The sequence below is a fragment of the Macaca thibetana genome, chromosome 1, assembly GCF_024542745.1.
Source record: "Macaca thibetana thibetana isolate TM-01 chromosome 1, ASM2454274v1, whole genome shotgun sequence".
Lineage (NCBI taxonomy): Eukaryota > Metazoa > Chordata > Mammalia > Primates > Cercopithecidae > Macaca > Macaca thibetana.
Window position 1 is genome coordinate 53823592 of NC_065578.1, and position 17721 is coordinate 53841312.

General features: G+C 52.1%; 1 protein-coding gene across 2 annotated transcripts in view; it reads left to right on the plus strand.

The window, feature by feature from the left end:
- Positions 1 to 17721, plus strand: part of ACOT11 (acyl-CoA thioesterase 11) — a 61774-nt gene that overhangs the window by 38091 nt on the left and 5962 nt on the right. The window contains exons 4-13 of one of the 2 annotated variants that reach the window (XM_050803110.1): positions 5038 to 5098; positions 6449 to 6547; positions 7051 to 7186; positions 9752 to 9908; positions 11720 to 11839; positions 13670 to 13814; positions 15061 to 15116; positions 16248 to 16314; positions 16711 to 16794; positions 17370 to 17503. In XM_050803110.1, the coding sequence (XP_050659067.1) occupies positions 5038 to 5098; positions 6449 to 6547; positions 7051 to 7186; positions 9752 to 9908; positions 11720 to 11839; positions 13670 to 13814; positions 15061 to 15116; positions 16248 to 16314; positions 16711 to 16794; positions 17370 to 17503 (1059 nt within the window). The remainder of the gene's footprint in view (positions 1 to 5037; positions 5099 to 6448; positions 6548 to 7050; positions 7187 to 9751; positions 9909 to 11719; positions 11840 to 13669; positions 13815 to 15060; positions 15117 to 16247; positions 16315 to 16710; positions 16795 to 17369; positions 17504 to 17721) is intronic. The other variant, XM_050803114.1, reaches the window with a different exon arrangement.

A 17721-nucleotide genomic window follows, 5' to 3' on the forward strand; every position in this document is an offset into this window, starting at 1 on the left:
GGTTCAAGTGATTCTCCTGCCTCAGCCTCTTGAGTAGCTGGGATTACAGGTGTGTGACACCACACCCAGCTAAGTTTTGTATTTTTAGGAGAGACATGGTTTCACCATGTTGGCTAAGCTGGTCTCGAACTCCTGACCTCAAGTGATCTGCTTGCCTTGGACTCCCAACGTGCTGGGATTACAGGCGTGAGCCACCCTGCCTGGCCTTCTTTGTAATACCTTTTATTTTAGAATAGTTCTAAATTCATAAAAACATTGTATCTCTAAAGATAGTACCAGGCCGGGTGCAGTGGCTTGTGCCCGTAATCCCAGAACTTTGGGAGGCTGAGACAGGCAGATTACTTGAGCTCAGGAGTTTGAGACCAGCTGGGCAACATGGCAAAAACCCTGTCTCTACCAAAAATTAGCTGGGCATGGTGATATACACCTGTGGTCCCAGCTACTTGGGAGGCTGAGGTGGGAGGATCACTTGAGCCTGGGATGTAGAGGTTGCAATGAGCCAAGATCACACCACTGCACTCCAACTTGGGTGACACAGTGAGACCCCATCTCAGGCTAAATAAAAAAATAAAAATAAAGATAGTACAGAGAGTTCCCATATACCCCACACCCAGGTGCCCCATGATTCACATCTTACATTTGTAGGGTACCTTTGTCACAATTACTGCACCAATACTGATACATTATTTTGATACCTTTTAAAATATATTAACTTATTTGATCCTCAAAACAATACTATGTGGTCAAAGCTATTAGTATCCTCATTTTACAGATGAGGAAACTGAGGCACAGAGAAACGAAGTACCTTGTTGAAGGTGGTACATCTAATGGAGGACCCAGGATAGGCAGTATGGCCCCAGAGCCCTTGCTCTTAACCAGTGGGCTGTATTTCCTATATGTCTGGGGGTAGGTGTTGTGGCACTGAGGGTAGTCAAGGGGGGACTTCCTGGAGGAGGCATTTGAGCTGGCTTCAGTACTGTCAGCTCTGTACATAGTGATACTTTGAAGCCAGTGGAGCTGTGTCTGGGCCAGCTCCAGGTTCCCGTAGCCAGCACAAGTTCTTTTACTTAGGGGAGCAAGGAATAGAGAGGGCTAGGGGTACATGCACGATGGCTGGACCTGCTGCAGGGCACAGCGGAGTGAAGGTGAATCTGGGTGGAGGAGGCTGTGGGTGGAAGGGAAAGCCAGAGAGGATGCCGGGAAGAAGGACAAGCTGAGGAGGGGCCTGGAGCATGGTTGGTGGCCAGGGAAGGCCTGGACACACCTGAGGAAAGATTAAGAAGTTTTTTTGTTTCTTTGTTTCTGCTTTTGCCACTTAAAAATATTTCCAAATGTATCTCTAAGGGCTAAGAACTCTTTTTATATTTATTTATTTATTTATTTTTTGAGATGGAGTCTTGCTCTGTCACCCAGGCTGGAGTGCAGTGGCGCAATTTTGGCTCACTGCAACCTCTGCCTCCAGGTTCAAGCAATTCTCCTGTCTGAGTGTACCGAGTAGGTGGGATTACTGGTGCCCGCCACCAAGCTGGGCTAATTTTTGTATTTTTATTAGAGATGTGGTTTCACCATATTGGTCAGGCTGGCCTTGAATTCCTGACCTCAGGTGATCTGCTTACCTTGGCCTCCCAAAGTGATGGGATTACAGGTGTGAGCCACCATACCTGGCCCTCTTTTTTTTTTTTTTGAGAGAGGGATTCTTTTTAAACAAAACCTTAACATTAACATCATTACCACATCTAAAAAATTAACAATAATTTTCACCAACATCACTAGTCAGTGTTCAAATGCCCAAACTGTCTCATGAATTTGTTATTATTTTGTTTGCTTTGCAGTTATTTATTTTTTCAAGATGGAGCATTGCTCTGTTGCCCAGGCTAGGATGCAGTGGCACCATCATAGCTCAATGTGGCCCTGAACTTCTGGGCTTAAGCGATCCTTCCACCTTAGCCTCCCTAGTAGCCGGGACTACAGGCATGTGGCACCATACCTGGCTAATTAAATTTTATTTTGTTATTATTATTTTGTTTTTGTAGAGACGTGGTGTTGGTCTCACTATGTTGATCAGGCTGGTCTCAAATTCCTAACTTCAAGTGATTCTCCCACCTCTGCCTTCTAAAGTATTAAGATAACAGGCATGAGCCACCACACCCAGCCTGCAGTTATTTTTTTATTCAAGTCAAGATGCAAATAATTGTAATTGGTTGCTTCTTAAAAAAACTCTATAGGGAGGCCGAGGCCGGCGGATCATGAGATCAGGAGATCGAGACCATCCTGGCTAACATGGTGAAACTCCATCTCTACTAAAAATACAAAAAATTTGCCAGGCATGGTGGCGGGCGCCTGTAGTCCCAGCTCCTCGGGAGGCTAAGACAGGAGAATGGCATGAACCTGGGAGGCAGAGCTTGCAGTGAGCTGAGATAGTGCCACTGCACTCCAGCCTGGGCGACAGAGTGAGACTCTGTCTCAAAAAAAACCCCAAAAAACCAAAAAACTCTATAGATACCCACCAATCCTCCACCAGCTCTCTGGCACGCTCTGTCTCTCTCTCAAAATGTATTTGTTGAGGAAAGCTGGCCATTTGACCTCTAGAGTCCTTCATCATCTGGGTTTTCTGTTTGAATTTCTGTGGTACAATTAACATGTTCCTCTGTCTCCTAAGAGTAAATTGGTCCTAGGGAAGGTCTTGATGGAGGTCAGATTTGTTTATAGGGGGTTGCTTGTCTGCATTGTGAAGAACACCTGGAGGGGTGTCCGGGAACTCCGGGGCCCCTGAGGAGGCTGGGCAGTGGCCCTGGGGAGGGATACGATTTGGGCCTGAGCTGTGGGGACAGAGGGCAGTCAGGAAGGAGGAGGAGCTTAGCAACCTAGATGGGTGTCTGGTTGACTTTGGGGGAAGGTAGAGAGAGAAGGAGGGAGAGGAGGAAAAATCACAAATTCCTCTCAGCACCAGAGAAAATAGACTTTTATTTTTATTTGGGGGACCACAGAAATTTTTTGCCCTAATGTTTGATCATGAAAGCTTTCAAACATATAGAAAAGTTGAATAGTACAATGATCACCACCACTGAGACCCAATAATTAACATTTTTCTAAATTTGCTTTATCTATGTATGGACAAATAAATAAATACATATACTTTTTTTCTTGTTAAGAGACAAAGTCTCACTCCGTCACCCAGGCTGGAATGCAGTGGTGCAATCTTGACTCATGGCAACCTCTGCCTCCTGGGTTCAAGCGATTCTTGTGACTCAGCCTCCCAAGTAGCTGGAATTACAGGTGTGCCCTACCATGCTTGGCTTATTTATTTTTTCATTTATTTTTGTAGTTTTAGTAGAGTTTCATCATGTTGGCTAGGCTGGTCTCGAACATCTGAACTCAGGTGATCTGCCTGCCTTGGCCTCCCTAAGTGCTGGGATTACAGATGTAATATATATACACTTTCTCTCTCTCTCTCTCTCTGCTAAATGATTTGAAAGTGAGATGCAGACATCGTGATGCTTCATCTGTCACTATGTCAGCATAGATCTCCTAAAAATGACCCTCCCCTCCGTGATCATTAGTGTTACTAAAAAAATGAACAGGAATCATATCAACAAATGTCTGGCAAATGTGAGCTTGTGGTATTTATTGAGCTCCTGCTGTAGGCCAGGCCTGGTGCTTGGCTGAGTCCCACTGTCTCTCACTTGACCCTCAGAACCACAGGCAGTACTTTACACAGGAGGAAAGGGACTCAGAGAGGCAAAGTGACTCACCCAAGGTCACACAGCTCTGTAGTGTGATGGTCAAGGTGGAGCTTGACTGGAACGCAGGCCTGTGTGGCCATTCCCACTGCGTTCATGGTGGCCCCTTGACCAGCAGGCCCCTTGGAATGGACCATTCCTAGACTTGGCCAGGAGACTGTCATTTGAGAAAGAAGTCGGCATGGCACTCTCCATGTTCATGAGCCAAGGCTGACGAACCTTGAAAGTGAAAGGACCTGCTGGAGATCACACAACCATTGAATGGGGCCAGCCTTTAGCCTCCTGCCCCTCCTCCCCACAGTCCATCAGCTGGGCACCCTCTGCCGCCTCCATGAGGCACGGCCCAGGCTAGGAGGCTCGCCTGGGGATTCATTTGGATGTGGGGATCATTCTAGAAGGACAGGTTGCAACTGGAAAGAGTGGGGCTGGTGCAGTCAACAGAGTCAGTCTGGAAGCCTGGTGCTGCCAGTTTTTAGCTTGGTGACCTTGGGCAAATGACTTCACCTCTCTAATGCTCAGTTTCTCTTAAACCTACCTGCCAAGCTTATTCTGAGGCTCCAATGGGGCAGTGCACAGTGCCTGGCACCTAGCAGGCATTCTTTAAATGTTTCCATTTCTCTCCCCGCCCTTTGTTTATAGCATCTTGCCCTCACTAGACATTCAGTACATGTGGAATGCGTTAATTCAGTCAGCTACCCTTTATGGGACACCTACCCTGTGCCATGTGCTAGGCCTTGGAGAGTCAATGGGGAGCAAAACACATGGCCCTTACCCTAGTAGAGCTTAAGAATTGTGGGGGACAGAGGTCAGTCTGCCAGGAGAGTGCTGCAGGGTGGGCCTCTGCAGGGCCTCTGTTGGTGGGTGGGCCTCTGCAGGGCCTCTGTTGGTGGGTGGGCCTCTGCAGGGCCTCTGTTGGTGGGTGGGCCTCTGCAGGGCCTCTGTTGGTGGGTGGGCCACTGCAGGGCAGGGAGGGCTCCCCTGAGGAGGGGACCACTGAGCCAAGTGCAGAAAGAAGCACAGGCATTAATTGGACAATAGGGAGTAGGGAACGGGGGAGCAGATGAGTGCAATCATGCTACTTCTCTCTGCCTCAGCTTCCCCATCTGTGAAATGGGGTGCTGACACTATCTTGCTGGCTGGCTTTGAGGACTTGGTGACATCGCAGATGTGAATATGCCCTGCAAACCATGAAGTTCTCCTGCCAGCTCCCCACAAGAGAGGCGCTGCAAGTATCTGAGGCCCCTGTTCCTCACTCTGGCCCCTCTGGAAGGCTCACCTCCTGCTTTCCTCTCCCCAGTGTTGGACAAGTGGTGAATATCAAGGCCAAGGTGAACCGGGCCTTCAACTCCAGCATGGAGGTGTGTGGGGTGGGCACTGCTTGGGAGTGGGTGCGTGGGTGGGTCCTCTACCTCCTCTATCCATTCTTCTCCCTGCAGCCCAGGGCCACTCACCCTCGCAGGGCCCTGATTAGAACAGCAGAGTTCTGTAATGATTGGCAGAGCAAGGGGAATCCCAAGGATCTTCCTGTTCCAAATCCCGTAACACAGACAGGAAAATCGAGGCCCGGGAGGGGAAGGGACTTGTCCCAGGTCACTGAGCTACACAGATTCCAGCATGTGACTTGACTTCCAGGCCCCTGAGTCTTCACATCCAGCCTCCGCAGCCTAGTGTTTGTGGGAATGGAGGGAAGGCAGCAGGAGCACCTGATCTTGGAGGAGGAGCTGGGGCAGGAGCGTGCTGGGTTGGCCCATGAGCTTGCCTCCCACAGCCCGTCTCCACATCTGCAAAAGGGAACGTGATTCCTATGTGGCAGGGTTGTCGAGTTAATGGACTGCTGGTGATGCCCAGGGCTCTGTGAGCTGTGGGGGAGGGCTCTATGTCCTGCCTATGGACTTCAGGCCCAGGCAACTTCACCAGCTGGGCCCGTGGTTCCTGACAGAGCACTGAGGCTGGGTGACGTAGTCCTGAGTATGCCTCTGGGCACCCCATAAATGCTCAGGTACTCCCAGGTGCCTGTTCTTGATCTTTTATTTTTATTTTTATTATTTTTTTGAGATGAGGTCTTACTCTGTCACCCAAGCTGGAGTGCAGTGGTGCAATCATAGCTCTCTGTAACCTCGAACTCCTGGGCTTTAGCAATATTCCTGCCTCAGCCTCCTGAGTAGCTGGGACTACAGACATGCGCCACCACACCCAGCTAATTTGTGTGTGTGTGTGTGTGTTTTTTTTTTTTTTTTTTTTTTTTTTGCAGAGACAGGAGTCTCACTGTGTTGCCCTGGCTTGTTTTGAACTCCTGACCTCAAGTGATCCTTCCACTGCAGCCTCCCAAAATTCTAGGATGACAGGCCATTGAGACTGGCCTATCCTTTAAATGTAGCCAACATTCTACCTATAGTAAGCCCTGTTGTAGACATAGTCTCATTTTAATCCTCTCAACAATCCCACAAGGGTAGGTCTGATCACTCCCACCTTGTAGATGAGGAAACTGAGGCCCAGAGAAGGGAAGTGTTTTGCCCAAGGTTTCCCGGGGACCCAAGGGCAGAGTCAAAACCTACCTCAGATCTCTGGCCTCCCAGACCTGGTGGGTGGTGCAGAAACTCCGGAGGCCTGGGCTGGGCTGGGACTTGCTGTCTGACGGAGCTGCGGGCCTTCTCGCTGGTGAGTGCAATGTTGTCCCTCATTCCTTCGCCCTTACTGTTCCTCTCCAGGTGGGCATCCAGGTGGCCTCGGAGGACCTGTGCTCTGAGAAGCAGTGGAATGTGTGCAAGGCCTTGGCCACCTTCGTGGCCCACCGAGAGATCACTAAGGTAACTGGGTGCACCTGGCTGCTGGACGCTGCTCAGCGACCTGGGCACCTGCCATGGCAAGTCTGGATCAGGGTGGTGAGGTTGGGGGTTGGCAGAGGGGATGGGGAGGGACACAGCAGGAATCCACAGCTCCCAGAGGAAGGCCCACCCCCCATTGCATTCGGACCCCCAGCCACCTCCCTACTCCTTTCCCCCACCTCTCCCTGTGCTTCTCCAGCGAAGATTCTTCTGGTCTCACCATTCTGCGTGTCCTACAGTGACACTCCCTATCCTCTGAGCCTTTGCCCAAGGAAGGGACCTGGGTGGGAGCTGGAGGATGAATATGTGTCAGGTCATCGTGGAGGCAGGAAGATGGGGCAAAGAGGGAGGAAGCCTTGGAACTGAGCAGCAGCCCAGGCCTGCCGTGTGCTAGCCTTGGGCATGGGATGGTGCTGGGGACAGGCCCTTGTGCTATTTCAGGAGACTTGCCCTGAGTGTCCCCCGCCCTGTCCCCTGGCCGACAGGTGAAGCTGAAGCAGATCACGCCACGGACAGAGGAGGAGAAGATGGAGCACAGTGTGGCGGCCGAGCGCCGGCGCATGCGCCTTGTCTATGCGGACACCATCAAGGATCTCCTGGCCAACTGCGCCATTCAGGACGGTGAGCAGTTGCCAGCCGTGCATGGGGAGGGTAGCTGGAGTCCTGCATGGCCTCTCTGCCCCTGGCCCCCACTGGGCAGAGGCAGGAAGGGAGGCTCCGGGGACTTCCACCCACTGGTGGCCCTGGGCCTCTCTAGCCCTCTTGGTCCCGAGGTCTCCTCTAGGGAAAGGGAGTGTTTGGGCCTCTCTACCAGCTCCCAGGAACCATGAAGCTGCAGTTAGGTCATGTGGAAATCCCTTTTTTGTCCACAAAACACATTTGGGTCTCCAGAAGCCAAGGTGTTTGGGAAGATAGTATCGAGCTACACCTTGAAGACTCTGTAGGATTTTTAAAAAAGCATATATATATGCTTATGTATATGCATCTATAAAAAAAGCATATATAGGCCGGGCGCAATGGCTTATGCCTGTAATCCCAGCACTTTGGGAGGCCGAAGTGGGTGGGTTGCCTGAGGTCAGGAGTTCAAGACCAGCCTGGCCAACATGGTGAAACCCCGTCTCTACTAAAAATACAAAATTAGCTGGGTGTGGTGGCAGGCACCTGTAATCCCAGCTACTTGGGAGGCTGAGGCAGGAGAATCGCTTGAACCTGGGAGGTGGAGGTTGCAATGAGCCGAGATTGTGCCATTGCACTCCAGCCTGGGCAAAAAGAGCAAAACTCTGTCTCAAAAAATAAAATAAAATAAAATAAAAAGCATATTAAAAACATACGTAAAAAGCATATATATATGCTTATGTATATGTGTGTGTGTATATATGCATACACACATAAGGTGTGTGTATATAAAGATATAAAATAAAAAGCAAGACTCCTTTCTATCCCAGAATCTAGGTCCTCTCCCCAGAAGCAACTACTATTACCCATTTTAGGGTATCTTTCCAGAAGTATTCCCTGCATATCTAAGCATAGCATGTATTATTTAGCCCCTGAAAAGGGGCATTCAGTACATACTGTTCTGTATCTTGTAGTTCCCCTTAGAAATATATCTTGGGGGTTGTTCTATACCAGTACAGAAAGATCTACTTTGGATTGGGTGGGATTTTGACAGGTGGGATATAAGGAAGGGTTCTTGACAGAGGGCACAGCCTGGGCAAAGGCCCAGAGGGGAGACCTTGGACTTGTTTACTCATCTCCAGAATGTTCAAATTTGGGTCTTCCTTGAAACCAAAAGCAGGCGACTTTAGGAGAAAATCTCCTCGGAGTGGGGAGAGAGCAGGCAGAACTTGCAAAGCCCAGTGGAAGCAGCAAGCTGTGCCCTGAGTTCCACGTGCCCTGGTTATGCTGGGCTTGGAGGCTGGAGCTGGGGAGGCCCAGCTCTTCCTACAGTCATCAAGTCCCCCTTGATCCATCCATCCCCTTGCAGCCTTCCTAAATATCTTCTGTCCTAACAGCCCTCCCACCTAAGAATCAGCTCAAGTGCCTTTGCCTGGCACTGGGCCTTCTGGCTGGCCACTCAGCTTCACTGGGTACTGTCTCTTGACCCACTGCAGCTCCTGCTAAGCCACAGGCCCCATTGCCCTGTGAATACCCTCCCCGTCCTGTCTCCAGACCTTGGCTCAGGCCACCCTCAACTTCCCCTCCTGTCTGCCCTGACCCTGTCTGTGGCATCTCTGAGAGTCTGCAAGCCAAGCCAAGGGCAATGCCAGCTCTTTGATGGACCCTCCCTGAAGAAGTCTCTCCATGGGAGATGGGAGACAAATGACACCACCTTGGATTTGGTGGAGCATGCCAGCATCTGCTGCCCTGAAGCCCAAGGCCCCATTCACTGCCTGGCCTCTCCTACTAAGGATATCCTAATGCCGTTGCTGCCAAGGATACCAGGGCAGAGGGCGGGGAAAACCCGTCCTTTTTGAGAGCATATTTACTGGAGCCAAGCACTTTGTGATTATTATTATTTTTTGAGACAGAATCTCACTCTGTCACCCAGGCTGGAATGTAGTGGTGTGATCTTGGCTCACTGCAACCTCTGCCTCCCAGGTTCAAGTGATTCTCATGGCCCAGCCTCCAGAGTAGCTGGGATTACAGGCGCCTGCCACTATGCCCAGCTAATTTTTTTGTGTTTTAGTAGAGACAGAGTTTCGCCATGTCGGCCAGGCTGGTCTCGAACTCCTGGCCTCAAGTGATCTACCCGCCTTGGCCTCCCAAAGTGCTGGGATTACAGGCATGAGCTATTACGACTGGCCTTGAGTCAAGCACTTTGTGACAACAATAACATTTCATCTTCACACAGTCCTGTTGGGTCAGCGTTCACATCTGCCTTTACAAATGAGGCAACTGAGGCTCAGAGGGATTACTCGATTTGCCCACTGCCATGCAGGCAGTCTGGAGTGGAGCTGAGACTCAGACCAGCTGTCTTGTCTCAGAGCTGGTGATGGGTCCACGGCACTGAATGGGCTCATCTCTCACCCAGGGCCACCCTCTGCCTCATGTGCACTTGGTGCCGAATAAATAAAAGAACCTGAGTGGGGTGGAGTGGTGGGGGTCTCCGGGCTGCCTGTGGGGAGGGGCTGCCCTTGGGAATGTTCTCACCTCCCCGCTTCCCTCCCTCACCCCATCCCTGGTCAGATCTGGAGAGCAGAGACTGCAGCCACATGGTGCCGGCCGAGAAGACTCGTGTGGAGAGCGTGGAGCTGGTCCTGCCTCCCCATGCCAATCACCAGGGCAACACCTTTGGGGGCCAGATCATGGCCTGGATGGAGAATGTGGCCACCATTGCAGCCAGGTGAGGGCAGAATGTACTGCCTCTGCCTCCCCTCCTTTCTCCTCCTCCTCCCCTTGGCCACCTCCCTCTGGAGGGGAAACCCCAGCTTAGGGTTGGCATTCAAGGCTTCAGAAGCTTGGCTGTTCCAAATCAGATAAAGAATTTTTGTGAACTGACTATTTCTTGTTCTACGCAAAAAGCTCTCATCTTTTACGTGGGAAACAACAGCTCTCTTGGCCTGGCACTAGATCCTCCCCTTGATCTGGCCCTACCTGTACTCCTTCTAGTATCTATGTTCCCTTCACATCAAGCCATTTGCTGCTCTGTGTTGCCATCCTCCACTTTCCCAGCCCCTGCCTTTGCCCCTGGTGTAGGCTCCTGCTGTGTTTCCCCTACTCTTCTTTGTCTGCTAATATCCTGCCCACTTCCTCCATAAAGCCATCTCTCACTGTTCCCTTCCTCCAAGGGGTGAAAATTGTTTTCTCTCCTATAACCTCTGTGCCTGTCTGGGGCTTGTTCTACCCTAAATATCAGGGTGTTTTTTATAGTTATGGTAACTGACCTTCACTAATTGACACTCTCACACCTCCATGACTTTGCTTTTGCTGTTCCCTTTACCAGGAGTGCCCTTCCCAACCCATGCCCTTCCCAGCCAGGCGGATTCCTCCTTATTCTTTAGAGCCTGGCTTCGATGGCCCCTCTTCCAGTTTAACCTGTGGGAGACAGTGCATAAGCAATGCTCTTTTGGGCAGCCTTGGCTATAAGTGCAGGAAGATCCCAGAGGAGGGTAAGAGGCTGATGGTCAGGGAAGGCTGCCTGGAGGAAGAACACTTCAGCTGGGCCTTGAATGCCAAGTAGCTTTGGGTTAGGGGAGGGCTTCTAGATAGTAGGAACAGCAGCTACCAAGGTGTAAAAGTTGGAAGGAAAATGGGAAAGGGGTTTACCCCAAACCCTGCTTTCTTCTGTCTCCTCAAACTTGGCTCCTTTCCCACCATGCATAGACCTCAGTATTCTAAGCTACGAAATGAGACTTCAGTTCTGTGCCTCTGAGCAGAACTGCCACTGGTTTGGGTGGCAGTAGGTGGATCAGAATGTGTAGTTCCAGGCTGGGTCTGGGGATGGGACTAGGGTAGAAGGCCGGCCCAAGCTGGCCTAGTGTGGTGGCTCATGCCTGTAATCCCAGCACTTTGGGAAGCCGAGGCCACTTGAGGTCAGGAGTTCAAGACCAGGTTGGCAACGAGGTAAAACCTCATCTCTACTAAAAATACAAAAATTAGCCAGGTGTGGTGGTGTGTGCCTGTAGTCTCAGTTACTTGGGAGGCTGAGATGGGAGAGTTGCTTGAACCCGGAAGGTGGAGGTTAGAGTGAGCCAAGATGCACCAATGCATTCCAGCCTGGGCAACAGAATGAAACCCTGTCTCAAAAAAAAAAAAAAAAAAAAAAAAAAAAAAAAAAAAAAAAAAAAAGGCCGGGTGCAGTGGCTCATGCCTGTAATCCCAGCACTTTGGGAAGCCAAGGTGGGTGGATCACCTGAGGTCAGGAGTTTGCAACCATCCTGGCCAACATGGTGAAACCCCGTCTCTACTAAAAATACAAAAAATTAGCCGGACATGGTGGTGGACGCCTGTAATCCCAGCTACTCAGGAGGCTGAGGCAGGAGAATTGCTTGAACCTAAGAGGCAGACGTTACAGTGAGCCGATACTATGCCATTGCACTCCAGCCTGGGCAATAAGAGTGAAACTCCGTCTCAAAAAAAAAAAAAAACCTGGCCCAAACTAGTGGCTAAAGCACTGAGGGCATTCCTTCTGTCTCCCCCTCCAAACCTCCTCAGTCGGCTCTGCCGTGCCCACCCTACGCTGAAGGCCATTGAGATGTTCCACTTCCGAGGCCCGTCCCAGGTCGGCGACCGTCTGGTGCTCAAAGCCATCGTGAACAATGCCTTCAAACATAGGTGAGGGTCTGGGATGGGCGCGGCCAGGGCCATTCGGGGCTGAGGGCTCTTTCTGACCCTAGAAAGGACCCTACTGCAAACCGTCCAGGAGCCCTTTGGCCTGCAGACAGGGTCTAAATCCTCGCCCGGCTCCTGGGTTCCTTCACTGTCTCTGAAATTCAGCTTTGATGTTCCCTTCTTGGAAGCCTTCCCTGGCTCCCAGTCCTGCCTATCCCTGGCTGGGTCAGGGACCCCTCCTGTGGGATCCCCTAGCCCCTGTCTCCCACTGTCTCCCATCAGTGTCTCTGTCCCTCTCCTTGGCTCCTGGCTCCAGGCCTGGACCGCTATATGCTCAGATCACAGGGCCACTTCTTGCCAGTGTTTGGTTGTTTATCAAACCCTTTCCCACACATTTCCTAAAACAATTAGTCTACAGAGTCGTTGCCTTTGCAATGAATTCTGATACCTACTCCCATGAAAACTGACTTTAAATAAGTAAATTTTTTGAGAATTTCAGAGATCATTATTTAATCATTAAAAGTGAGGGATCAGAGCCAGGCTGCCGGGTTCGAGTTTGGCTCCACCTCTTACTGGCTCTGTGACCTTGGGAAGCAACTTAACCCCCCTGAGTCTTGGTTCTTTCACCTATAAAATGGGGCTCATCACAATGACCTCAGAGTTATGAGGATTCAATGAGCTGTTGCTAGTAGAATGCCAGAGAAAATGTCCAGTAAAGATCAGCCATTGCGGCTGCTCTTACTATTACTGTTGTTATTTGCAGTCTGACTTCACACATTTCTGCCGCGGTGCAGGGGAAAAGCCCTTTCGTAGGAGCTGTGAAGCCTGGTTTTTAGCAGATTCCAGGAATCTGGAATCCTTGGAAAAATTATTGCCCAGTTCTAGGCCTTGGTTTCCCCATCTATATAATGTCCACATTCTGCAATTATAGAACTTCCCAAGTGAGGGGGAATGGTGGTGGCTATTTTATAATTAATAAAGATGGTAAGTGACTGGGTGCAGTGACTCATGCCTGTAATCCCAGCACTTTAGGAGGCCGAGGCAGGCAGATCACTTGAGGCTCAGAGTTCAAGACTAGCCTGGCCAACATGGCGAAACCCCGTCTCTATTAAATAAACAAAAAATGAGCCACATGTGGTGGCACACACCTGTAATCCCAGCTACTTGGGAGGCTGAGGCACAAGAATCCCTTGAACCCAGGAGGCAGAGGTTTCAGTGAGCCGAGATTGTGCCACTGCACCCCAGCCTGGGTGACAGAATGAGACTGTCTCAAAAAACAAATAAAGGAATAAAGAAATAAAGATGGTAAGATACACATGAATAGCAGCAACTGAGCTGTTGGAAGCCAGGCTGCCACAGCACTTGTAAATATGCACATGATGAACATTTTCTAATTAGGCCGTGCACCTCCACCTCCTGGTTTATGTCCTCATGCCCCTTCGCGGTTTATGATGGCATATTTCTACCTTTGCTTTCTTGTTGGTTGCCTCCTCCCCTGGCCGTTAGCCCACGAGGCATGGACTAGATGGGTTTATTCACTCCCGCATCCTCACAGGGCCGGACACACACAGGAGGTGCTCTGTAAACATTAGTGGAGGGTGTGGTCCCAGGTATCCTGTCATTGGGACTCTGATCCAGGTTGCTGGAAGAACTGCAGGAGTGTGTGTGCATACGTGTGTGAGTATGTGTGTGCATGCGTGTGTGTGCATGCATGTGTGTGTATGTGTGTGCATGCATGTGTGTGTATGTGTGTGTGTGAGTGTGTGTGTTGGGGAGGAGGCATGGCCCATGGGAAGGTCTGTCCAGGTTGGAAGCCGCACTCTTTCCCCTCAGCATGGAGGTGGGCGTATGTGTGGAGGCCTATCGCCAGCAGGCTGAGACCCACCGGCGCCACATCAACAGTGCCTTTATGACCTTTGTGGTCCTGGACGCAGATGACCAGCCCCAGCTGCTGCCTTGGATTCGGCCCCAGCCCGGGGTAAGTGGGACCAGCGCCCTGCCCCACCAGCAGCTCCCCTCCCCTCCCTCTCTGCCTGCCAGCCCCCTGCAGCCTAGAGGCGTGAGGGGCCCACCCTACCCCTGTGCTGGGGCATGGCCAGCTCTGAGTGTCCTGGCTGTGAGCCCCGGGATGCCCCTTGTGCAGGGCGGGCTTGTTCTGCCTGACAGAACTTGGAATATGTGTGGGTCTGGCTCGAGGTTGGGGATTAATGGACTGTCATGAGCCACAGGGTTGGGAGAGTACTGGCTTTGGAGTCAGATGTGGGTTGGAACCTCGCCTCTACCACATTCAAGTGATGTCCCCTTGAGCTTTCAGTCCCCATGTGTAAAATGGGTGCGTCTGCAGTCCCTGCCTCACAGGACTGTGGGGCGATAGATGCAGTACTGACTCCATGCCTGGCTGCGTCCTGGGAGCGGTTAGGAGGATGGTGAAAGCGACGCAAGGGGCACGGGAAGACAGTCGGGAGCCTGGTGCAAAGGTCCTCTCTAACAAAATGCTCCCTGTGCCTCCTGTGGGCCAGGCCTTGGAGAGGCCGCTCCCTCCCTCGGGGGAGGTCCCCTGCCTTCCAGAGCCTAGCGTGAGCTGTGGAGTTGGGCAGAGCCTCGGGATTGGGAGCTGGGGGTCACAGCCACAGCCGCTTCCCAGGCATTTTCTGTGTCGTGCTTGGGACTGGGGGGCGTTAGATGTGGTGGTAAAGAGGGTGGGCTTGAGGCAGGCCACTGGGGTGTTGATCCTGGCCTCGGCCCTTACCCCTGTGGCCTTGGCAAGCCCTCACCCTTCGTTGTCTCAGGTTCCTTCTCTGTAGAATGGACACAGCACTAGCCCCAGCCTCGGAGGGTTGTTTTAGGGATTTGGTGCAATTCCGCATGGAAAGGCCGGTTTGTAGCAAGAGTGGCTGGTGTGTAGCAAGTGCTCAATAAATGTGGACTGTCATTACCATTGTAAGGGGCCTGTAAGGATCCCCATTTTACAGAGGAGGAAACTGAGGTCTGGCCAGGGGAGATGGTGTTCCCAGGTCAGAGTTTGAGGGGAGCTGGGGCTACAGCTTAGTTTCCCACTTTCCTGGCCAGGAGGTTTTGATTCCAGCTGCCCCAGTGACACCTGAACTCCACGTTAGGGCTGCAGGATCTCCTTGGGCCCTGGGGGATGGAGAGGGGACAGGACAGAGGGTTGGGGTAGCTGGTTACTCCTCTCACAGCACAGCCTATCCCGACTTCTTCCCCAGGATGGCGAGCGGCGGTACCGAGAGGCCAGTGCCAGAAAGAAGATCCGCCTAGACAGGTGAGCAGGGGCTGAGTAGTGGGCAGAACGCTCCACTGACCCCAGGGTGCTCGCTTTTCTTCAGAGCTGCCTGTGCGCTGGGCCCTGGGCCAGGCCCTTTTCATCCTCTCGTTTCGGTCTCATTACACAGCTATCTTCTGGCCTGTTGTACAGGCGAGGATGCTGGGGACAGAGGGGTTAGGTGGCTTGCCCAGGGACACACAAATAGCATCAGCAGAGTCAGAATTTGAACCTGCCAATTTTAAATCCTGTGTTCTTCCCATTGATTCTGATGCCCACTTGGCAGATGAAGAAACATTCAGAGAGGAGATGCAGTTGTTCAAGAGGTACAGCCACTTTGGGAGGCTGAGGCAGGCAGATCCTCTGAGGTCAGGAGTTCGAGACCAGCCTGGCCAACATGGCAAAACCCCGTGTCTACTAAAAATACAAAAATTAGCTGGGCATGGTGGTGGGCGCATGTAGTTCCAGTGCACCTATAGTCAGGAGGCTGAGGCTGAGATAAGATAATCGCTTGAACCAGGAGGTGGAGGTTGTAGTGAGCCGAGATTGTGCCATTGCACTCCAGCCTGGGCAACAGAGCAAGACTCCGTCTCAAAATCAATCAATCAATCAATCAATCAATCAGTCAATCAATCCAGGTGTGTCTCACTCTGCTGTGAAAGCATTTACGGACTTTGGAGGCTATAAGCACACCAGGGATCACAAGCTGTTGTTAATAAGAAAGCGTGCATCTATAGCATTTACTGAGCATCTACTGTGTGCCAGGCACTATTCTCCTTGTGATGACCCCTGAGGCAGGGGTGACTGCTGATCCCATTTCACAGATGAGGACACAGCAGCATTAGGGTGAGGTCAGTCAGCCAGGATGTGGGGTGTGGGGACCGAGCCTTAGACGCCACACCCTTCCTTGCTGGCTCGCTCCCGCCTCCGAGCTTTCCCTGGTGTAGGAGCCGAGCTGGTGTGCTCTCAGCTGCTGTGTCCTGTGTGACCATCCAGCCTCCCTAGACAGACAGGAGTCTCCCCCTCTGTCAGGCTCAGCACAGGGCCTAGCACACAGTAGGCCTGCAGTAGAGTCTGTGGAAAGTGCTGGACGTCCAGGGGACCCAGGTTGTCATCTTCCCTCCTTCCCAGGAAGTACATTGTGTCCTGTAAGCAGACAGAGGTGCCCCTCTCCGTCCCCTGGGACCCTAGCAACCAGGTAAGGCCCTCTGCTCCAAGGGAACAGTCTTCAGACCCACTGGGGCCCCCACCCTTCCCTGCCTGTCAGAACGGGTTTGGGGGAAGGCCGGGGAGAACAGAATATGAATGACACACCTCATGGTTGCTACCGTTAGCAAAGAGCTTGCCTGTGTCCATATTTGGCAGGTGGAAGCGGAGACCTTGAGAGGCAGAGCAGCTTGTCCAGGGTCACACAGTGGGTCTAGCCAAGCCCAGGACTGGACCTCCCTTCCCAAAGTCCAGGACTCTTTCCTCAGCACTGCCCCCCATGCCCCCCATTCATGGTCCAGGTTCCTCTCTGGCACACCCTTGGCCTCGGCTCAGGGGCCTTGGAGGAAGGGGGCATGGTAGTGGTAGCACCTGTGTGCTCCTCCAGGTATACCTGAGCTACAATAACGTCTCCTCCCTGAGGATGCTCGTGGCCAAGGACAACTGGGTGCTGTCCTCGGAGATCAATCAGGTAGCTGACCCCACCCACCCAATTTTCCTTTCTCCTCTGAACCAGAGGTGGCTGATGGCAAGCAACAAGAACTCTCCTATACCACTTATGTCAAAAAAGGATCTCTTCAAAGAATTGGGTGAGATCAAGAAACCAGTCCAGTTATGGAAACGTACCCACCTCTGCAGGGCCTGGAGTTGAGAACCCCTAGATCCTTCTCTCCTGCCTGCCCCACTTCCTGTTCTCAGCCACTCAGGTCTGCTCCTGTCTGACCAGGCACTTCCTCTCTGTTCTTCTGCAGTGATCGCTGCAGGGATGGGGGCAGCCAACAGGCACGGGCTTACAGGAGACCTAAGCTCTGCCAGCTGCCTGTGCCCTTGGACAAGCCGCCTCCTGCCTGTGACGCTAGGGCTTGGATTCTCAGCACAAATGTGCTGAATTCATGGGGATGCAGCTGAGACTCAGAGAGGCTGAGCTGTGTATTCACAGTCACACAGCAAGTCAGCCATAGCCCTGAGCTTCCAGCCTCAGCCTCCAGCATCCCCATCAGTCCACTCCACCACCCAGCAAATGAGGCTGCCCTGTGTCCCATGCAGGTCCGCCTGTACACTCTGGAGGATGACAAGTTCCTCTCCTTCCACATGGAGATGGTCGTGCATGTGGATGCAGCCCAGGCCTTCCTGCTGCTCTCGGACCTGCGTCGGAGGCCAGAGTGGGACAAGCACTACCGGTGAGGGGCCAGGGTGAGGGCAGGGCAGTGTCCCTTCTCCAGCCTGATGAGGGAGAGGGTGTCTCCTTCTGCAGGTCATCCTCCATGATGCTCTGCCCTGCTGGCCATTAGCAGGGGCTGGCAGTGGGTTGGAGTTCCATGTTGGGTGGGGGGTCAGGGTCGTGGGCATTTTGAGCCCTTAGGGAAGAGACTGAGCATGGAATTGGAGCTGGAGGCTT